Below are 23,998 nucleotides of genomic sequence, written 5' to 3'. Positions count from 1 at the left end.
TAGGTTTAGGCGGAATATGTACCTTTAAATATTACTATTATTTGCTGCTTGGGTATGTGATGGGTAAAGATTTGAAGCACCATTTAACTGTTGGTGAATAGATCAGGGAATGAAAGCTTTTTTTGTGGTTGTTTGTGAACGCAACATTAAACTTTAGTCCAGTAAAGAAAAAAAAAGAAGTATAGGCAAATATAACAAAATGACTCCGGGGTGAGGGGTCGGATTGCTGTGGTGCTTAGAACCTCTTTCAACTTTGAGTCAAATTAACTCAGTGAATCTCACATGCAGTCAGTTCATGTGAAAAACGCTTCAGCTGTTCAGTTGTATGTGTTGTAAAAGTCTTCCCATTGGAAAACAGAAAAACTCGAATGAATGATTTTAAAGTGAAAAAATGTCGTGTTGGTAATAATGGAAAAAAAAAAAAAGGTGCAAAACTGTCTAAGATAAAAGCAACCATAAGATGGCGTAATGCGACTGTTCCATGATAATTGATTCTCTTCCTGAACAAGCGCCAGAATTCATAATGTGGTGCTGAGGAGAGAAACAAAGGATCTCCAGACTCCATCCATATTTTACTTCTTTTTTTTTAACTTAAACCTACACAGCCAGTGTTAAATTAAACGAGTTATTCCACGGAGTGTCGCTTTAAGAAATGAAACAAGACACAGCACACAGGTGGATTTCTTGCGAAAACACACGTTTCGTCCTCCTTGGCTTTGTGTGAGTCTCCACTGGAGTCTGGAAGATTCTGGGATTCTAACGAGATTTTCCAGAGTCGGGTGTTGATCCGATCAGGAGGAAAGGCTGCGCCGGCTTCCCAAAGCGAGGATCCCTTTGTTGTCTCCCACACCTCCACTTTGAAAGAGCACCAGAGCTTGGCGAGACCTGAAAGGCGTCATGTGACTCTCAGTTGTGGCAAGATAACCACGCAACGAGAGAGAGAGAGAGAGAGAGAGAGAGAGAGAGAGAGCTGAGGAGGAGCCTGCTGCTATAAGATGCACTCCGCGCACCATCAGCACCAAAACTTCCAGTTCGCACCATCCATCCTCATCTCTGGCGCGCGCACACACCGCATCCTGGCTGCTTCTGTTTGATTCCTCCTCCTCCTCCTCCTCCTCTTCCTCCTACCCTCCTCCCCCTCCCCCCGGCTTTGGAGGGTTGCACAGGTGCATCCCCGGGTTACCGCTCGCTCCCGGCTGACTTGATTATGGTCACAGCCCCCGCGGTGCCAAGGTGGAGCCGCAGCGCGTATCTCGGATCGGTGCGCTTCTCCAGGGGCTGGGATGCGCACCGGGCACCTCCCGCTTCTTGCCGAGTTTTGGGTCTGAGGAGGAGTCCAGCGGCGGCCCGGGGCGCAGAGGCAGGAGGAGCCAGTCGACCCGGAGCAGGATGCCGGTGATGAGAGGGCTGCTGGCCCCGCAGAACACCTTCCTGGACACCATAGCCACCCGCTTCGATGGCACCCGTGAGTAAAGCAGCTCTGGCTTCTCTTTTTTGCGATCCCTTCTTTCATCCTCCGAAAACATCGATTTATTTGGGGGAAAAAACACACTTTTGTTCTCCTAATGTAGATGCATGCACGATTGGAATTATTTTAAGGATTCAACTTTGAAAGTTTCCATGCCAGATTTTCTCTGCAATGTCTCAGAGGTTCGGATGCACACAGGTGGTCCAGGTGCATCCCAGAATTCAGCAGGTCACTACATGGGCCAGTTATCAGTGTCAAGGCAAATATGGAAAATATGTATTTTCCATCGTAATGCTCTTGGCTTGAAGTTCTGCACGTTCCCTGGGATGTCAGGGAACGTAGCGGTGCGCATTTATGGCATAAATGATCACTTATCGTTTTAAATTTCTTATCATGATATTAATTTATTGTTGTTGCTGATGTTTAAAAACCCTCAAATCTGTCTTTGTTGTCAGGATTGATAATTTTATTGTATTTTCTCCATTGCTCAATAAATAATATATTCGAAAATACATTTACCGTGTGCAGATAAGTGACACAAACACTTTTCGTGACTGCTGTCCTGAAGAAGCGTATTACAAATGGGAATGTTTTGTCAAGTGCAGAATTTGTGTTTGTGGGACTTTAACTACTTTGACACACAGTTACCTAAAAATGTGAATATGTAAATAGCTCTTACCATCATTTTTATTGACATCGCAACAGTACTTCAAAATATCGTCATAAAACTTGGAAGTCCGTATCGCTCACCCTTAAGGCCAGGCATTATGGAGTATACAGTGCTGCTCCTCCCCCACCTGTTGCTGTGCTCTGCTGTATAGCTGACTGAATGAACACCAGCAAACAAACCTGCTAGTTATCAGTTCGTTATCGTCCCAGTGCGGGTCTGTGCAGATAGAAAAAGCAAAACGGTGTATTACTCTCAAAACTGTGAACTTTGACCTGAAAATATGAACTAAATTTAGCGAGTGCTCACTCTAAATATTTGGTTTAGTCCATTCTTAAAAACTCGAATGAGAATACATTTATTTTTGACTTTATTATCAATGTAGTCGTAATATTTTTGCAACTTTTTTCAATAGTTGTTGCATTTCTTTTTGTTTTTAGAAGAAACATAACTAGATAAAATTATACTTACTCTTAATTTTTATTTTTTGAGTAACTATTGCGATGCTGTAAGAAAAAAAAAAATCACTAAAACCCGATGTCGGGCCCTCTCAGAGCATCAGTAGATTATTTCGATTACAAATGTACGCAAAACTTTGTCAATAATCCGCAAGTGCTAAAAAAAAAAACACCATTAGACAGTTGAGGTGTTTCCATTAAGAAACACAATTACAATCACATGAACAAGTTTGTTCACGTGTTAAGTCATTAAACATGCAGCACCATCATCCTGCAACTACTTCCTGTTGTCTTCTTCTTCGCGGTTTGCACCAGTAGTAACATCCTGTTGTTGATCATGCGAGTCGTGTGACAAAAAAATGATTCGGGTTTTACAAGATAAACCAATTTTGATATGGTCCTTAAGTTCCTGCACTTGCTGTGTTTCCTTTAAGTGAATTTATTCCTGAAATGTGAAGTTGCATTATTTTATGGTCAAACTGGACGCTCAAGCTGCATTTTTTTTCCCTGATATATATAAATATACAATCACCTACTCTTTTCACGTCCTGCTATACCTTTTCTTCTTCTGTCGGTATTCGGTCTGCAGGTTTGTTTTCGTCTGTCTGTGTCAGCCAGTCAAACCAGACAGCTTAAAGTTCACAACGTGCGGCCCACTCTGATCTTTCCTCGTTCAGTCGTTACTCCGTCTGACTCAGCATCACGCTGCTCTGCTTCTTCAAAGCCACTAATCAGGCTTTTTTTCCTATTTCGGTTATTGCTCGTCACTTACAGAACAAGATGTTTCTGTTAGTTGTTTTTTTTCATTTTAGGTTTGCTTTCTCTTCATAAATTGTTTTAATCAAGAAGAAAATGTGTGCTCCCAAATATCAAGCCTTCATATGAACATATTCGAGGACGTCACGTTAACCGATAAGGGAACAGATTGTGCTTCTAAATACATTCATTTGTATTTTACTGGCTGTTTTTCCCCCTTTTTTATTCACTCATGTTTATCTGTATAGTGTGTGGCTCCAATCAAACATTTCAGGAATATTTCATGAAAACAATAACTCACATAAAAGTGAACCAGGGCAGACTGCACCAATGTGTTTACTGATGGCGGATTCCTGAGCCTCCTGTGACGTCATCAACTATTGACTATTGACATTGTAGATTCACACTGAAGGCATCAAAACTATGAATAACACATGTGGAAATATGCACTACACAAAAAAAGTGTAAAACAACTGAAAATAGCCCTTATATTCTAGTTTCTTCAAAGCAGCAACCTTTTGCTGTGATTACTGCTTTGCACACACTCTGCATTTTCTTGATGAGCTTCAAGAGGTAGTCACCTGAAATGGTTTTCACTTCATAGGTCAACCTGCCCTGTCAGGTTAATAAGTGGGATTTCTTGCCTTATAAATAGTCATGAAAATAAAGAAAACCCATTGAATTAGAAGGTGTGTCCAAACTTTTGGTCTGTACTGTATATATATATATATGTACTGTATATATACGGTATATACAGTATATAGTTTATATATATGTTGTGTTTATAAAATCCTGCAGTGGAGATCTATACCTCCCGATCCAACTATATTGTCAGTTTAGATTTGTAACAGTGTTGCTTTAAAGACGGCTGAGACAATACTGGAAACACAGACAGGATGTCCTTACTTTATCCTTCTTTCTTTTCATCCTTCCTTCCTTCCTTCCTTCCTTCCTTCCTTCCTTCCTTCCTTCCTTCCTTCCTTCCTTCCTTCCTTCCTTCCTTCCTTCCTTCCTTCCTTCCTTCCTTCCTTCCTTCCTTCCTTCCTTCCTTCCTTCCTTCCTTCCTTCCTTCCTTCCTTCCTTCCTTCCTTCCTTCCTTCCTTCCTTCCTTCCTTCCTTCCTCCCTCCCTCCCTACTTCCTTTCCTTCTTACTCTTCTCTCTCTCCTGGTCAGTGTGTCTTTGCGAGCAGACGCGATGAGCAGCCCGAGTGTGTTTGGACCCATGCTGTGTTGGTGGGCGGGCGAGAGATGCTTATATACCGCATCCGAGGCGGCTCGTCTCTGCCTCTGTGTTAAATATTCAGGGTGAGGAGGGGGGCTGCTGGCTGCCAGCCCCCCAGCCCCTCTTCTCTCTTTAAACCAGTTAACATGTGACAGCGCGGTGGAAAAGATGACTGTGAACGGGGAGGAAGCGAGAGGCAGATCCAGATCTCGCTCGGAGGATTTAGCCGAGGAGCTAAAGCAAACAAACGCGCTCACTCTGAAAGGCAAAGCGACTTGCTGTAACATGTCATATGTCAGACCATGAACGCTGCATTATTCATGGGGAGAGGTTTGTAAACATGTGCTCCTCACACTGCTCGCTGCTGACACAGAAATCCTTAAAATGCTAACCAACCCCGTTCGGAGGAGAGCGGGGCCAATCTCCTCTGAGAGGCCCCTCCGCCTGCCGAGGTGTGATAATTACACATCTCCAGCCGAACATGCGCAGTCTTGGTAATTAACAGGAGAGGATGTCAGGGAGGGGGTCTGAAATGAGAGGGTGTGGGGCCGGGGCAGGTGGCGGAGGAGAAGGGGGTAGACAGGAGGAATTATTGCTAATGTTGCAGATAAAATTCATTTCTGGTGTCAAAAGATGCTTTTCCGTTTTTTTAAAAAAGGGGCAGTGTTCTGTAAAATCAACCTTTTTTAAGTTTTAGATCATGTTATCATATTATTCCCTCATCAAAAATATATCTGGAATGCTGCTTTTGTTCCTTTAGGCATGCTTAAAGAATCCTTTAGCCTCCCATGAAAGCCGTTGCTCTCACCAAGCACCAAGCCTTTTCCACTGAGTTCCTTCAGACTAGCCAGCAGTAATCAGCAAACCCTTGACAGAGCTCACAGGGTTCACTTCTCATTGACACTCTGGTAAAAAATGTTGTTAAAGGGTTAATTAACAGAGGAGTGCTGTTCTGATGGCTTCCTGAAGGTGGAGTTTCTTAAAGAGACAGAGGCCCAATTTCAAGGAGTTAATTGACAGAGCAAATTTTCTTTTAAGTCAAATTTATTATATGCAGCATTTTTATAACAACTAAAGCTAAACACGGTTACTTGATTGTGCTATAAAATGTCTCTATGTGCCTGGAAGATACATAATACTGCCCGTGTAACAACACTGAGCGATTAGCTCATCATTAAATCACACACTCTGGTGAGAATGGATGAGAGGGCCCGTTATCTGCTGGCCTGTGGAAGTGATGGAAGCTTTGTGTCCCAGGTGTAGTTGTGTGTGTTGGGGTGTGTGTGTCTTCTGAGAAGGGTTCTTTTTTTTTTGTTTGCGATTTGAATCAGATGGGAACCCTGATTAATCTAAAAAGCCATTCATCTCTGCCACAGACCTCGCTGAAAGCACTTCATTTGCCGTGGTTACAGGAGCGTCAGCAGCTTTGTCTGTCTGCGCCGCCGCTTTTAGATGTTTTCATATAAAGCTTGGGGAATTGCTCAAGTGTTCCCCGCAGAAATATCTCCAAATCCTCAAGTCTAAAGCCAAGGAAGCAGAGCAGGTCAAGTGAAAACGAAGAACAGCTTCTTTCAACTCTAATCTGTTGCTTTACAAGGAAGAAAAAAAGAAAAAAAAAAGGTTAAAATAATTGTGTCTCGCAAATAAAGCTACATGGAAGTTTAGCATCTTGCTAACTTATCTCTAAATAGATTTTGTCACATCACAAACTGTGATTTCAGTATATTATCGAACATGAATGCAATTTTAACCCTTAGTTAAGGATCCGTCTGCGAAGTGCTCATGTAAGACATAGTTGTGCTAAACGCTTGACAGTTTTTTGATACTTTTTGTTGGTCTGTTACATATATTTCTAATAAAATACATTAAGATTTATTTTTTCAGTGTTTCAACACCTTTTCCAGACCCGAGTCAGACAATGGGGAGAGGACAATCTCGATTAGTTTCTATAGTGACCTTGCTGTGATTGAATTTTATTTTTAATGACTGCCTTATTTGGCAGGAATACATAAAGGAGTCATAACTTGCTTACAGCGCATCACATGACAGAGACACACGCTGTGTTTTCAGGTGGGAAGGTGTGAAGTATCTGCAGTCTGAGTGGTCTCCGTCTCTTTCACCTGGAAAAGACAAGAGGCTGTCAGAGAAACATCGGTACAGTCCAAGGATAGCATATGATTGTCAGGATCTGTGTTTTTCTGTGTTTATTTAGAGTTTCTGTGTCCGTAAGTCTCTTCGTTGTCCTGTCCTCCCCTTGATTGTTCCCAGGTGTGTCTCGTCTCTGTGATTACCCTCCCGTGTATTTAACTCCACCTGTGTTCTTTGTTCCTCGTCGGGTCCTCGTCAATGTTATGTCAATGTCTAGTCTGTTCGTGGTCAGTGTTTCCTTGTGCCTGCTGCCGGACTTATTTACCATTAAAAATCATCATTTATTCATCTTACCTGGGTCTACAGCGTCTGCCTCACCAACCCTCACCACACCTCATGACAATGATCATATCTGCAAAACGGCAAAAGTGTTGGAATTATTGAAGACATAATGTACAAGTACAAATTACACCATAAATAACACATTTTATTTGCCTTTTAATTGCAAAAGAAGATTGTATATTTTGATTCCACAAAATATGATTAATATATGTCAACACTTATTTGAACTGAAAAAAAAATTGCAATTAGTTTTTCTTCACTATTTATTTGTAGAAGTTTGATATCAGATTGTGTTTCAATCTAAACCCTGTTGATTTGTGTCATTTTTCACCGTTCTTTACAACCTGCATTGTATAACAAGCAAATATATTTTTTTCCAAAGATTTTTTTAAGCAGTAAATAATTTCTCTAAACAAAGACAAAACGGTCACTAGAGGTCGGTGGATCAGTATAAAAATAATATAATATGGATACCAATATCAATATCAGCTCAATACCAGCAGAAGATTTAGATTTTAGTTTCAGATTCCCTCTTGAGATTTTGTTTTATTTTTGTAATGTAGTCTCTCCAATATACCTCACAGGAAATTTTGTTTTGATTTGATCTCAAATGACATTTTCTTTCACAATTAATTTAGAAAAATGCCCAAAAATCATGTTAATATGGTTATGAATAAGTATTTTGTAGGAACCAATAAACTCTAAATTTTATTCCAGGTTTGAGCAAATTAATATAAAGGAGAAACCACAAAAATACTTAAAAGTCAGAAGTTTAATGATGTATCATAGTTGAATTAAAAGTATTGGTATCAGTATCAATATTGCTAATACTGGCTCTGTATTCACTTTGTATCAGATTGATGCCAAAACACACCATATTGCACACCTTCAGCTACATTAGTGATTGGCACAGCTAGCAATACTGACTGATGCATCAGTCTGCACGTCTGTTTGAAGGGTTTCAGCTTCCTCTAGTTAAGTGTTTTAATCTTTAAAAACTTTTTACTGATGGTAAAATAACCAAATTCATGCCTTCTGTACTTACTGAAAACCTCCATACTGAAGCTGTCAGGACTGAGATGTTTATGATGCGTTCACTCATAGACATATAAGGGCTGGATTTTTGGTTTCAAGCATGAAGTTATCTGATCCTGGCCACAGAGTTTGTAGTTTCTAATTATTTTTCAGTTAGTTATTAAGAAACAGATTGTCATGTTGTCTGGATGCTTCTTTGCACAAATTCCTGTCCCTTCTGACAATGTGATCTTTCAGAATTCAAATTATTTATTCATCAACTTTACAAATAACAAAGACAGTTCTGATGATGATCTTATCAATAGATCCTATAAGATTCAGCTTTCCCCTGACAAATATTAGAGTGGAGCTTTGTTGCTGGGACTAAATGTACTCACACTAAGTAGCATGTTTCCTCATTTATCAGCTTACCTTATGGAGGTCTTGGGGGTCAAAGTCTTCTGAAAATGAAAGGACTTTAGTACATGCACACACACACACACACCCACACACGCCCATCTACACACACTCCTCCACCCACCCCTACACACTCAGATGTCACACATAGACTTTGATTTGGGGTGAAGTGCTGTATCACAGTGCAGTCAGACATCACAGCTTCTGAATCATACAGTTGGAGGAAGGTTATTATTTATATCCCCCTCTCATGGTGTCTCCAATACCTCTCTGAGCAGAATGCGAAAGAGAATGCACCTTGTATGGTGAGAAAAAAAAACAAAAACTTGAGAAATGGCGAAATATTTTTCAGGTTTTTAAAATCTTCAAATGAGAGGATTTATAGAGCTGAAAGGGGCAGCTCTATAATGAGCTTTATATCATGTCAAATATATACCTGGGGTCTTGCTTTCATTAATCGCCCATGGCAACCAACCAGATCGCTTTGTGGAACCAAATGCTGCCTTCAAGGACAAAGTTTCTCCTCGGAAGCTTCTGAGCTTCCGCCTCACAGCGTGGCCCTCCCCTGTGACTCCTCCACTCAGCTCCTTCAGACTAGCAGCAGCAATTAGCAAACACCTGGTGAAACATCTGCTGAGCTCAATATGCAAGATACTTTTCAAAGTCAAAACGTTGTTAAAAGTATCAACAGAGGAGCCATACTGTAATAACTTCCTGTAGGCGGAGTTTCAGAAACAGCAGGAGTTTTTAAGAGACAGAAGTCCAATTTGAAGGCGTTAAATTACAAAGTCAAATTTATTTTAAAACCTCTTCACGGGCGTGCCGTGGTGGCGTAGTGGTTAGCGCGACCCATGTTTGGAGGCCTTGAGTCCTCGACGTGGCCGTCGCGGGTTCGACTCCCAGACCCGGTGACATTTGCTGCATGTCTTCCCCTTTCCTGTCAGCCTACTTTCAAAAAAATAAGGGACACTAGAGCCCACAAAAAGCCCCCCTGGCAGGGTACAAAAAAACCCCCAAACTGTTCACCCGCCTAATTTGGTGGTAATAGCATTTGTTCCAGAGATTCTATGGAACAAATGTTATATTTATATTTGGTTTTTTATAACCACTGAAGGTGACATACAGTAGCTACTTGATTATGCTATAAAATGACATAATCAAGTAACTATGATTACAACGTAGTTACTTGTCTGTTGAGGATTACATGGAAGACATATAATCCTCAAAAGAAACACAACCAAATCTCGGAGCAAAGGCCCAGTGAGAACACAGAAACATCGACCTCAAGGTAGAGCGATCAGTGTTTGTTTGGGCCTGCACAGTGAAAACGGCGTCTCTGTGGGACTTCGAGTCAATTGACCCTATTAATTGAGCCGGCCGTGGCCTGGTCCTATTCAGGTGAGGGCCTGAGCCTGCTCATCACTTGGACATGTCGGGCAGACGCTCCCAGGGCTCTACCAACACCCTCTCTTTATTTCACCTTTCATTTTCATCCTGGAGAAGAGGTAAGAGAGGCCAGCGGAAGGACTCCCATGACTTTTGCCAGTCGAATGAAAGAGCTGGCAAACAAATAAAATGATCAAAATAAACATCTTGTCAGATTAATAAGGTATTTGCTGTATTTAAAAGCATAAAATCAATTTTATGCTTTTGACAGAAATGACAGAAAGCTTCAGTTTCCGACAGAGTAAAACCTCTGGGTTTTACTGATGGGAAGCAATTATTAATGTAGTTATTAGAACTTGAGACTTCACAATCTTTCCTGCGGTGGCGAGAACCGTCTCTGCCCAGACTGGCTAACTGTTAGCTGTTAATAATGCTACAGTTAGCATTATCTTCTTAAAAAGACCTTCTCACAAATCTTTTTTCTTTATCTGAGCTCTATTTGAGCATCTCTGGTTTCAAACCTCCAATACTTTGACAAAGAAGAGCTGAGCTGGATAGATTTAACTGAATGCAGTTTGTGAATGATCACATCTTTAATCCTGACGTAAAACACAAAACGAGCAACTCTAATGCTCTTTTGTCATTATGGCTAACTTGCAGAGGCGAAACAGCAACATGTTCACAGGTAAAACATAAGCTTCATACTGTATGTCTTCAGTGATTACAGATGCTTGAAACAGTTATTTCTGGGCAAAAAAATAAATCAATAAATAAAAATTAGACTTTGCCAAAAATCAGCTTGAAATCCGGTTTCATTATATGACATACCATCTCATGTCCCCTCAGGAAGTTTTCTATTTTGTTACAAGAGATGCTCTTACTGTAAAGACTTCATTTTGATCACACGTTACTTTGCTACAAAGCCCTTTCAGAGCGAGTTGTTTCATTATGTCTCCTTCTGAGAGCTGTGAAGTGTCAAATCATCTGACTTCCCTTCCTTCTCAGCCCATCACCCCTCCCTCGTGTTCATTAGTTGCCACCCACCCTGCTTTTGTGTGTGTGAGTGTGTACCTGTGCACACAATAAGTGAGAAAATGAGTGTGAATGGGTGCTGGGAGGAAGGCTGTGCCTGTGTGGTGAACCTGTGCAGGTCTGTGCCGTGTGTGTTTGACAACAGAGCTGCCTGGTGAGGCATTGTTGTGCCTCAGGTGTGTGTTGCCTCTGTGGCGCTTTGTGCTTAACCCCCTCGCCACCCCAGCCCTTGGCTTCCAGTCCTGCAGGAGCAGATGTAATGACAGGCAGAGTAGTGGATGAGTCGACTGTCTGTCTCTCCACTAGCGCCGCTCATTATGCTTTACACCGAAGAAAACAACCGAGATTTATAGGTCTATGAAAATGTTATGCTAATGAGTAGCATCATGGTTGCTGTCCTGAGGAAATACCTAATATCTCAGCTCAGTGTAGTCAAAGCTCTTGACTATGTCTAAACTCTGCACTGCAAAAACAAAATCTTACCAAGGATTTTTTTTTTGTTCTAGTTTCTACTGGAAATACCGTAGTACTCTTTAAGTAAGACAAAACTAACTCACAAGAAACTTTTCAGCAAGACATGGGAGTCGATAAGAAGCCAATAATTCCTTCATATTGATGAAAAAGTACTAGTTCCACTTACAACATGACAGTGAAAAAATCTGCCAATGATTGACTTAAAACCAACTCTTGTATCTTGCTGAAAAGGTACTTGTAAGTTAGAATTTTGACTTATTTGCAGTGTACTTAGATGTTTGTGCTAGAAACTAGACCAACAATACTTGGTAAGGTTTTATGTTTTTTGCAGTGTAAAGATGCACAGATCAGAATTTTGTGGCCATTTTCTGGGCTTTGATTTCAGTAAGGCTGTCACCTGCCTGTACTGATTTTTGGCACTTTCCAGTTTTTGTTAAAAAAGAACTTTAAGAACAGCATTTAATTATCCTTCCTATCTCAAATGGACATTAATCGTTTTATCTTAGAAGCAGAGGCAATATCACTTCACATTTTTGGGAAAGCAGTTACCGTGAAAAACAGAAAATAATTAGAGTTGACATTTCAAACCGGCTTTAGCTTGTTGTAGTAGCGATTAGCGGAGTTAATGTGAGGCTAGCATTGCAAACACAATGGCTTTGTGTGTGTGTGTGGTTTCAACACACTGCTAACAGTTCCAAACCCAGCATGTCCCGTGACACACACAGCTTTAACCTCACACTGATCAAACGGAGCACCTTTTCTGCTTTCAGTTTTTAACACCTCGACAATTCTGAAAACGGCTCAAAACGAGAGACTAATTCACCAAACAGTGCACTCTCCTCCAGTCTGGCAGCTGTTCTACTTCCTCCCTTCGCTTTATTCCTGCACTGGATTCATGAAGCAGTTTACAGTAAACAGGTGTAGGAGGAATCCCGTCCAGTGAGTGAGTAGATGGGAGCAATTTGTGTCTCTTTTTTTAATGTTTAATGATCAAATTGTTGATTGATTTGGTGTTTAAATCTCTTCACATTTTTCTACATTGTTTCACTGGAAATTTTTTTCTTATTTCATGTACTATGTTGCCACCAATTTGCATGGGCACAAGAAACAATTACAAATATTCTTGTATGTTGAAGACTAAAGAAGGTAAGAGCATTCCTAAAAAAAATGAATTAACAATAAATTATGTTGAGATATTTTAAAGCTATATTTAGAAGAACCCGTAGCCTATTAAATGAAGTAAGAACGTCACACACCTTTTTTTTTTTTTTTTACAACATAAATCAACTATTTTTATTTATTGTTCCAGTCTACCACAAGAGAGAGAATTATATTTTGTAAAAAGTGAAAGTTCCCTGAGGTGTGATTTTAAAAAAGTATCCAGAAAATCTGAATATTAAATATAAGATATTTTATTGGTTTAATATAAGTGGAAACAGCTAAAGCCACTGACCAAAGAGAATGATAATGAACAGATGGGCCGCTTATGTGAATGTGTTTTAGTTCACCGTACTGATGGCTGCCTCAGAGTCTGGCATCGTCTTTTTTGCTGGTCCAGTTAAAACATGGGAAAATAATTTTAATAACATTTGGACCCAAAAATCTATAGCCTGCAAGTCAAAATATGACTTCTGTTGTTATGACTGGACAAAACGACCAGAAAGGAGGAGCAAGTGATATTTGACAGTGGAGACAAATGGATGCAGAAAGAAAGGAGTGATGTGGAATATGTGGGTATAATGGTGATTTTAAATTTAATTAAAATGTAAAATAAAGAGAGGAAGAAAGCACAGGAAAGTCTAGCAGTATGCAAAAGGACAGCTCATATTAATTCAGTGTAGTTACAGCATCAGCACATAAAAAGTGGAAGGACAGATATGCACAAAATCATTGTCTTCTTGTGTTACCAATGGTTACCTCCAAAGGAAAGTCATGACTGCTGAACATTTTTGAGAATTATCTTTCTAAGTAAAATGTTAAATTGCTGGAAACAAGAATTATGTGAAGAGCAGTGACAGCATGTGGGTATGTGAGTGTATACGACTGCCTTCACTGTAGAAGCCATATAGTTTGCCTACAAAGTCTGAGTTTTATTTTTGTACTGTTTTCAGGCTCTCTTGTGTCACCTTTCGCCGTCCAGCCCTTGTCGGCAGTAAAACAGAGATGTTCCGGCAACATCCAGTAAAAAGCACAATAACCTGGCTGAGCATCCAGGCAGCGCTGCAGGCGTTTCTTCCGTAATGGAACGGAAACGAATGTCAAAATCTCAAGCTGCATTTTCCCACCTGGTTTGAGCCGTTCCGTTTTGAGCTCAGTAACGTCTAACGGGTCCAAGCTCTTCACTTCCGCTTGTCAGACACACGGAATGAGCCGTGGCGAGGCAGAGAGAACGAACGAACGACAGGTGAACAGCGCAGACAGGTAGAGCCGCAGACAGAGCCAGGAATAGTCACCGGGCCAGGTGGTCACCGAGGATGTCACCGTGTGCGTAAGAAACGAGAGACGCAGAGGACAGAAGAAGCAAAGTGTGCAGGAGGAAGAGGGCCGAGGCTGGGACCGTAATAGCAGTAAATGAAAGTGATGAAGCCAAAGTGACAGGAGGTACATTCAGACGGCTCTGGAGTAATGCGCTCAAATAGGAAGCAGATGAATCCAGGCTCCAGCTCTATTAGACCCCAGACTCTCTGCCAGACATAACAACAACTAGAGGGAGGAGCTTCTGAATGTTTCCTCAAATGTCATTCATTGCCTCATTTACCTGAATTCTTACTCAGTTAAGCTTGTGTTAAATCGTATCGTATAGTAAATGTGAAAGCAAGCATGTTTTATGATGCTGCACACTCAGGTTATCTTTAAAGGCTCTTCTGTGAAATATAATATACTTTCACACAATTTACTGACCCTGGAGGAGCCAACATGTTTCTTTCAATTGTGTTATTGTTGTAAAAATGACATTGGTCAAGTCAGGAGATTTATAAAGAAATGCATGATAGTTGACTTGGAATAGCAGTATTTAAGTTACGAGATAAGACAGCAGTATGCTGTCAGCCTCTTGTGAACATTTTGTGCAGACAAGTCGCCCTTAGTGTCTTCTTCTGAGGTTCTCATGTCGTTTACTTCATTGGTTCTTGCTGCAGCGCCACCACAGGCGAGTTGGAGAACAGGTTTTCCAAAGAGTTTAGATTTTGAACTGCCTTTCTTGCACATATTAGTAGTTCACATCAGCAGGCTGGCATGAACACATCATGCACTTCACAACTGGAGCTGCCCAGCGACCGCAGACTGAAGGATTCATCAAGCCATCTCAGAGCCAAATGAACGCAACAAGCACAAAATGCTGATGATACAAGACAATCTCAGAATTCAGACAGCCTATGGTTCTGTTGCACCGTTCAATAAGGGAACTAAATTGCCATTTGAAATACTTTATAAGCGACTCTCTCAAGTAGCAGTATGATTTGGACAGAGCAGACTGTGCTTTTGCAAGAGTTTGCAACATTTATTTATTTATTTATGTGAGGTTGTTGTTTGAATTTCAATGTTGATTTATTACTAAAACTATATTACTGCAGTTTATTTTCAGTGTATATTACCATTAATAATTTTTTTTTGAATGGGTTGGATTTACAGAAAGTTAGGAATCTATGACTAAGAAAAGTGATTACAATCAGAAAGTATCTTAGAAATGTTGATTCTTTCAACAAAGTTCCAACTAAAGCACTTTTGAATAATTTAATAAATTATTCAAACTTGCTCATTTAAGAGCATTTTCATCTATGTGATCATAATTTGAAATCCTCGGTTTATTCTAATCAGACTCTTAAATATCCAAGAATCTCTCTCTTTGGCTTCTCTTTATTCTTATTTTCAGTTCGTCTGTCGGCTGCTTTTGACTGAACAAACGACCATGTCAGTTGCATTTTAAAGATCGGCCAACAAAGGGCTGAATTATTCAACTCTGATTACCAGGGACATATGTAACATATTTAATATGAAAGGAGCCAGTTAGTCATCAGTTCTTGTGTTGCTTCAAGGTGACTCTATTGAGACATAAAAATGATTTCACCAGCTGCTTTTCGGCAGAGATTTTTACAGCTATTTTAACTTGAAAGTCATGAAGAACCAAAACTTCACTTCTACTGTAAAAGTTTGAAATGGCATAATGCAGTAAATAATCAGAAACTGTCAATATAGTCTTAATATAAATCTCCATAGCAAAATCTGTACCATAGGCAACTATTAAAAACATTAACATAGTTCATTTCTGCTTTAGTTTATCTCTGCAGAAGAGATAAACTGAAGTGTTTAGTGATTTGTAACTGATCAGATCTAGAAACTAAAGAGTAGCTGAATAAGACTCATTATTTGAATGCGATGTGCTGATTTCCTTCTAATCTTGAACACACTAGGTTTCCTTCCAGATATCAAAACGTTCATACAGACGAAACGTGCCGAGGTCTGGCAGAGAAATTCAGCTCTGTTAGTTTAATCTGAACCTGGCTGCTGTCCATGGTGCTGAATGGAGAGGCGGCTCCATGTTCATTTAGAAAAGAAATATTCCAAGATACAGCTGTAGACCCGCTTCACAATAAAACCATGAGTGTGTTGTTACTTATTAATGTTTTCTGATAATCTGATTTTATTTTTAAATTTTAAAAACAGACCGTTGAGGAGGTGAGTGGAGCTTTAGAGTAATGCAAAACAAACAATATACAATGATAAAAAATGATTAAGCATGTTACATAGAAAGTGTATGAATAACACTGTTATTCATGCGGTTGTGTCTAATTCATCAATTTTATAAATGTTTTTTTAGATGTATCTCAGTATCAATAATGTAATGTGCTAGGTTCACTTTAGTGTACTTTGAAGTTCCGACCACAAATGAATAACTCAATAACAATGAGATATTGTTAAAAACTCACCTCAAACTTGCTTCAAACCTCATCTTTTCATTGCAACATTACTTGTTTCACAGGAGAAACTCATTATTATGGACCAACATGGTCATTGTGTTAAAAAAACAACAAAAAAAACCTTCAAAATGCAAAATGCAATCACCTTAGCCTTCCATAGAGGGGTAAAAAGGAACAAAGTTGACTTTCACGTACATAATGTAAATATTGACAATTATTTATCGATAATAAATGTACCAGTCATTCCGTACTTTTAATTTCTGCCAATCAGACTGCAGCTCCTGCCACCACACTTCCTGTAAGAGAGCTGGGTTTGTGGCGGGCCTCAAGATGGCCGCCTCAAATGTGACACAGAAAGAAGGGTCACATTTACACACTCTAGAACCGAAAAAAGAGAATTATTAGAGAGAAATCGAGTTCTTCTTAACGGTGCCTTGCACAACGGCAGATTGATACGTGACAAAGAGAAGCTGGAATCAAAGGTACGACCTTACAATTGCAAGGCTGACACTGAGTCAGTCACCTAAACACTGACTCTAACATTAAGTTGCTTTAACCTTTTAACTGAGCCCCACTTTGACAGGAAATTTGAAATATCCCTTCAGGTTGCTTAAAGAAATAGTTTGCATTGTGTTGTTTGTAGCAAACAGCTTCAGGTTAACATTTGTATTTCTTCCTGGTGTCATTCCACTCTACCCCGCCTCTTGTTTCAGGCTCATAAGTTACACTGAACCACAGTGTTCTTGTGTGTCGGCGCTTCCTCTTACAGATGCCTTCACTCTCACAAGCCGAGGTCGATGTTGTCAGGTTGTCAATAAGCCAGGTCACTCCAGAGGGCATTCCCTCTGCTTTTTTTAAAATTAGCTTCTCACGTTGCAGTGCAAATTGGGTGATCTTTCTGAAAGGGCCAGGTCAGCGTCATCTAGCTGAGAGTTTGGCTCGGTAAAGCAACTGAAATCTCAGGTTGCGAGCAAACTGCTGCGAGTTCAGAAGGAGGTGTGAAAGGAACTTGTTTGCTTCCTGAGGTGGGTCTCAGCAAGGCTTTCAAAAACAATTGCGATCCACAGCACCTAAAACTAAAGACACAGAGATTACACCTGTCAGGTAATGGGAACATGCAGGAAGCTTGTACTGACTCTGGATAAGGCTACAGAAGATCCAGATTCATACACCTATGTATAAATGTAGTAGAACTCCGGTTTTTAAGATGGTACTTCATTATGGATACTGATTCAAAATCGACAAAACATTATCACCGTTTTTATTGTACATAAAATCCACCTAGCCTCCAAGTTCAGTTTTGCCGACTCAGTCATCATCTCAGAATTCTGAGATCAAAGTCAAAATTCTGAGATTAATATCAGAATTATTATTTTTTTCTCCAATGACCCTGATTCTCTTCTTTACAGTAGAATTTGTTAACCTTTCATTTTATCCTGTTGTCTATTCATCCAGTCCAGCTCCAGTCTGGTGCATTGGCTGCTTTGAAGTCGGAGCCAAACGGCGTGTGGCTTCTCTGTGACCTGAACTGATTAGCAAACTGACTCACATTTTGACCTGATGAGGAGGAAAACATAAAATAAAATGAAACAAAAATAAAAAAAACATTAAATAAATACAATAAAATTTAAACTCTGGCCGTCTGGACAGAAGAGGGAGGCCGCAGATGGAGAGAGTATCTAAGAGTATCCTCTGGTGTCTGAGACCAGCAGGGGAAAAAAAGAGCCTGGAAGCTAACATAATGTGAAACAAACATATGGACAAAGAGTTCAGCTATAGCCACAGGAAGCTGCTTAAAGATGAAAATATCTGTGTGAACAGGGATGAAAAGAGGACGCAAAGTCAAAAGGAACAGGAAAGGAAGAAGTATCTGAAGGGATCAGAGTCTAGAAGAAATAAAAATAGCAAGACAAATACATTTTATTGTCCCACAGCAGACAAATTCATGTGTAACAGCAGCTTCGAGACATGCATATGCACAAAAGATCAGAAGGTGTTAGAAATATCTGAAAAACAAGATTAACAATATTAATAGTAGTATACTGTAGAATCATAAGACATACTAGGCAGTTATCAATCCATGTTTAGGTTTCATGGTGTCAAGCCAAAACACAAATCCTTAATATCTCAGGGTCATGATAAAAGCTTAGGGTGCACCAGTTAAAGTCAGGTTCTTAAAGCAACTGGATGGTGTTGTGCAAAACAAATGTCTCTTTCATGTACATTGTGGTAATTTGACACTATGGGGTCTCGTTACACTGACTGACTGACAACTTATCAATTGAAGTCCGGTCAATGTAGAGGGCTGTGGTCTCTTAGTAAATGCTAATTTTACAAAGAGACCACAAACATTATTAACTTTACCCAGTTTTTGTACAATGTATTTCTAGCTTTTTTCATACAGTGTTCTGTCATGATGCGTGGTGTGAGGTGGTGAGGCAGACGCTGAGGACCCAGGTAGAAAATGAAGAAACAATGATTTAATGATGAATTCATAAAAAAAGAACAATCCAAAGTCCAGGCAGCACAGATAAAGAGCAGAAGGCTAAAGCTAAAAAAAAAAACTGGTCACAACTGGAAACTCAATGGACGGTAGCAACAGGCGTAACCAGGCAGCTTGACAAGACCGATACGACACGACGAGACAGAATCAACAAGGACCCGCAAAGACACAGAAACACAGCTGACATTAAATACACAGAGGGTAATCAGGGAACGAGACACACCTGGGAACAATCAAGGGGCAGACAGGACAACACAGAGACTCAAAAGACACAGCAACCTAAAATAAACACACAGAAAATCTCAAATTCTTACATGTTCCTTATTGCAAACACCTCACACTGATGTAAAACAACAGTTAATCCAGCAGCCTTCTTAAAATAAAAAGTTTGTCTAGACCTTCTTGCTTCATGTCAAAATGCAGTGTTACAAAACCTGCAGCCATCCTCTTCAACACATACTAACTCCAAAAAAACGGAGTTTAAGATATGAAATAAAACTGAGAAAATACGGGAATGTCTTGAAATGATGAAGTAAATCTAGTGTCTAAGTTAACTTGAAGATCAATTAAGTAAAACTTCATTTGTCCTCTGCGTAAATTCCAGGCAGTGTTGGAGTTATGTTGTTAGAGGAAATGGAGCTATTTTATTCTTGAGCGTGTGTTGTAGTTTCTCGGCAGGATTTAAAATCTCGCTGTAATCTTCCATCAAAGCTCCCCATATCTCAATCCAATCATGAGCAACTGATCCATGCAAGCTTAACTTCCCAACTTTCAAACTGACTTAAGCAATTTACAACCCTGTCATGGTGGTGATTCGGGGGTTAAAGGCTTTGCTGACAACACGTTGGTGCCAGATAAGTGGAGTCCATACCTCAGCATGTCTGGACTGTTTTCAACATACTGCTGGGCAGGTGGTCATAATGTTCTGACAAGTTGGTGTTAAAGGACAGCATTATGTAAAATTGACTTTTTTGAGCTTTACATCATGTTACAAAGTTATTCCCTCATCAAAATCATACCTGCATTATTGCCTTCATTCTTTCATGCATGTTTGAAAAATCCTTGAATGACAACCATTCGTATCTTGAGTGGACCAAGCCCCGCCCTGGAGGCGCAGCTCCTCCTCTGAGCTGGAGTTTCAAAGCTTCCGAGCTTCTGCCACACTCACCAGCCCTCCCACACTCAGCTCCTTCAAACTAGCCAGCAGCAATTAGCAAACACCTGGTGGAACTGCTGAGCTCATTATACAAACTACTTCTCAGTGAAACGCTGGTAAAACATTCTTAAAGGGTTAATAGAGCAGTCATATTGTGATGACTTCCTGAAGGCAGAGTTTCTGAAAGAGCAAGAATTTCTTAAAGCGACAGAAGCCCAATTTCAAGGTGTTAAACTATGAAATCACCTTTCTTTTAAGTTATACTTTATATACAGCATTTTTAGAACAATTGAAGGTAACCATTTCTTGATTGTACTATACAATTTCACTAGGTTCCTGGAAAATACATAATACTGCCCCTTTAAATGTGATATTACTGTAGGGTCAATTATTACATGTCAGTTTGAAGTCTGCGTAGACGTGAAGTCAAATAGAGTTCAGAGCAAACAATCATTTGGCTTCCGTCAGACAAACTCCTGTGTTGTCCTGTTTTATTGAAGATGTTTGTATTATTTGTCTGAATTCATGATTCCGAGTTGAGATGTGGAAAATGTTTTATGTATCTCCTCATTCCAGAAGATTACAATAGAACTAAGAAAACATTCGTCTGAACTCTGGGAAATGACTTCCCATTGAGTCCAGCGACGGTACGAAGGAAGGCAGCTCCTTAATGTAGGAGGAAATGCGGAGTTGAAGTTGCTTTGGTTTTGGGCGAGGATAGAGATTGTGACATACGGCTGGTGAGTGGAGTAAAGACAGCGCCTGGCAGCTGGACTCCTTTCAGTCAGCCGGTAAAACCGACAAGTTGTCAGAGCCAAGTGACCCAAACACGGCTTGGCAGTAAGAGCCTGGGGACTGTCACTCTTTGCTCTCGCTCTGCTCTCAGGTCGATACACGGAACCAAAAGGTGCTGCTGTCAGGGTGGCACGCTTTCATCCCATTGAATGCACATTGTAAAAGTTGTCTTTTATTTTATTGTCCGGGTGTTCATGTGCAGTTGTTTGTTTTTGGATTGGAGGATGAGTTTTATATTGGACCATTAGCCCCTCTACTGCTCTCCAGTTTGTCGTCTCTTCCTGCTTTGGTGTAATTGCACCAAATATTGACTTTGCAGAAGGCGGCAGAGCTTTCTCTCATTTTCAGCATCAAAAGGCCAGCGACTAACCTCGCTCCAATAAAGAAAAACAATTATATTTTCCATGACAGAGCTCGGCGAGAAGCAGCTGGTCAGAGGTAGGAGAAAGAAAAAAAAAATACTCGATGCACCTGCTACTGGACAAGTTTGATTGGCTATTTAAAAAGCCGGAGACATCAGGGCTGGTTTCTATTTAAAGAGGATGTACGGCTCAAGTCATGGTGTTTCCATACACTGAATGAAAGACCATATCCTTTTCTTCTCAATGTCTGAAAATAAAGCAGACTAAACTTTTTCTGTTTTATGTCGGTAGGATTTTAAAAAATTACTTCTTTGTCTGAAATGTCAGAATAAACAGAGATTTTGTTTTTAGAGAAAATTTTACTCCTACTTTCAACTATTTTATACCATATAAAGTAAGGGTGCCTGTTTAGTACGCTTCAATCGAACTTCAGTTCGTTAGTCTAGAAAGTCCGGGAAAATAAAAAAATATTTACGGGAAAATAATAATACGGGAGCACGATGGGGAAAGGTGGGTAAAAACGGTAGGTACCTGGCCAAAACGGGAGACTTGATATACCAGATTCTAGGGTTAGCAGAAGAAAAGGCTCGTTGTTCTTTCGACGCCATGATTGTTTACATCTGGTGAAGCAGGAAGTTGTGCTCAGCGTCTTCTTCTGAGGTTTTGTGTCATTTCCTTCAGTTGCTCTTGGTGTAGCGCCCCCACTGGCACACCATTATTTACCTGTGTTGCTAATATTAGACATATTGACATATTTGACATATTCCTGGCAACAATCAGTTTTTTTATGAATCCCCCACATAACAAAAAAAATTGCTTCATTATTAACTTCCATTATTTCTCGACAGCCAGGCAGAATCACAAGCCTCTACATGGAGTCATCTCAGACACATTTATGTATATTTCCTGTTCTCAGTGAGAAACGTTTATTGTAAAATAATTGTCTGCTTTGAAAAACAATTATCTTTTTTTTTTAATACTTTCAATATTTATAGGCTTTCTGTTCCTTAAACAAGACCTAACACGTTTTTTTTTCTAAAAAAACGTGTTAGAAAAAAAAAACCTAACACGTTTTTTAGGTTAGGAAAGACGTTAAAATTTCCTCATTAACGTCTGATAAGGAATTTTTTTTTTCCTTATCAGACATTTTGTGGTTAATTTGCTGAAATGGTTGCAGTTGTTTCTCCCTTATCTTATGGAAGCATATTTAAAAAAAAGAAAGAAAGAAGAAGAAGCCCAGATTCTCTGAGGGGCATATGCTGCTGTTCAAATACTCTTAATCCTTCCACTTTGTCGGAGCTCTGATAAGCTGCCAACCTCGAGCATGAGACGCGCTTTATCCCTGCGGAAAATGTAAATTTATGTATTCCTGCATTCGCAGAGCAGAATGAGCCTCAACCTGAGGAGGTGTTTATGTTATTCACCCGCGCTCCCTCCTCGGTCCACGTGGCCTGTCAGCTGCAGGCGGAGGAAGCGATGACTGACTGCTGCTTCAGCTCCACACCACCCTAGTAATTGACATTACGCGTGAATCCAGCCTCGTCAGGGCGCCGCTTGTGTGTGTGTCTTGTCGTGCATTACATCTGCAGCTTCAAGCTGTTTGCATTATTACCACCTATCTTAATATAGCCTGCAAGAGTCGTAAGATTATGCAATTATGGCAGTGTGTCAAACTGATGAGAGGGAACCGTGCGTGAATGTGCCTCAGGCACTCTTCAGTCAATTTGGTTAGAGCTTAATAATTATTAAACAATCAAACCGACTGTTTGGGTGGGGCGGTTAATGTTCTTTCCTCATTGCAGAAGAAAACATTAAAGAACAAACAAAGAAATTAGCTTGGTTTGTTTATATCAGACAGTCTTTAAGGGCTTCAGGGTTAATTATAGGTGCTTCTTTTTTTTTTACTTCCAGCTTTTAATCTTAGAAACCGCTGTGGTCAAGTTAAATCGATTTCTAAATCACATTTAAAACGGAAACAGTTGACGACAAATCAAAATGACATCACAGAAAAAAAAAAGACTAGATGAGCAAACATTTAGTCTAGTTTGAAAGCCGGTGAGTAAAACTGGTTTGTTGGTGTTTTTTTAAGTTGGGGAGTAATGTGCAGAAGCAGTGCGTTTTAACCGGAACCTGGAAACAGGATGGAACTGTTGTTCATCAGACCATCAGGGATCAAACAGGAGTTTGAAGAGTGAACATTTAAATGAGATTAAAGTGAGATTCATACAAATGAGGATCATGTTTGATCCTCACTTAATTCTTGGCATTTCATATCTTCCTTTATATCTTCTCCACACTTGAAAAACATCTTCTAAATGCTTAAAATGGCTTTGAAAGGAGTCCTGGTTTTACATGTCAGTGTTAGGCGGACCTGTGTGTCGTTACCATGGCAGGGAAATGAGACGTCACATTTTTCCAATGACTGAACTCAAAGGGAGCTCACACATACAGCAGAAAGAAAAGGTCCAAGAAAGGGCCCCTGAGAGACACCATGAGACAGATGAGCTGTAGAGGTTGAAGTGAAGCTAATCCTTCATTAAAGTTCTGTCACTTAAATATTTTATTATTTCAGTGGGGTTCCTTTAATTGCTAAAGATGCGCTCTTTGAAGTTTTTGTTGCATTTTCCCTCAATTAATGCACATTTTGTTATTTGTCTCAACTTCCCAAGAAAAGACAGTGAAATGAAGAAATGTCTAACACACATATCCTCCTCTCCAGGAACATTACATGGTAGTTAATGGCTTTTCTAAAGATAGTTGCAGCTCAGAAATGTGTCCAACAGAGAGGCCTGTCCAGATGGAACTGCTGCTGTTGCCTAAATGTTTTATTGTTCAGGACCAAACAATGAAAATGTTGTCTTTCTGTTTCTCCTTCTTAGTGCATTTATTATTATTAAACTTGAACTAGTGCAGGTTCTAGTGATAGAACCTGTCAGCTGCTC

The 23,998-nt window shown here is 40.0% G+C and overlaps 1 protein-coding gene across 1 annotated transcript in view; it reads left to right on the top strand.

Annotated features, from left to right (window-relative positions):
- The first annotated feature begins 624 nt into the window (after positions 1 to 624).
- Positions 625 to 23,998, top strand: part of kcnh3 (potassium voltage-gated channel, subfamily H (eag-related), member 3) — a 199,302-nt gene continuing 175,928 nt past the window's right edge. Inside the window, exon 1 of the mRNA XM_032567261.1 lies at positions 625 to 1,465. Coding sequence (XP_032423152.1) covers positions 1,390 to 1,465 — 76 coding nt within the window. The 5' untranslated portion in view covers positions 625 to 1,389. The remainder of the gene's footprint in view (positions 1,466 to 23,998) is intronic.

Source organism: Xiphophorus hellerii, chromosome 7, assembly GCF_003331165.1.
Source record: "Xiphophorus hellerii strain 12219 chromosome 7, Xiphophorus_hellerii-4.1, whole genome shotgun sequence".
In the NCBI taxonomy this organism is placed as follows: domain Eukaryota; kingdom Metazoa; phylum Chordata; class Actinopteri; order Cyprinodontiformes; family Poeciliidae; genus Xiphophorus; species Xiphophorus hellerii.
Note: the sequence above shows the minus strand (reverse complement) of the source record. Positions and strands in the feature narration are given on the sequence as shown.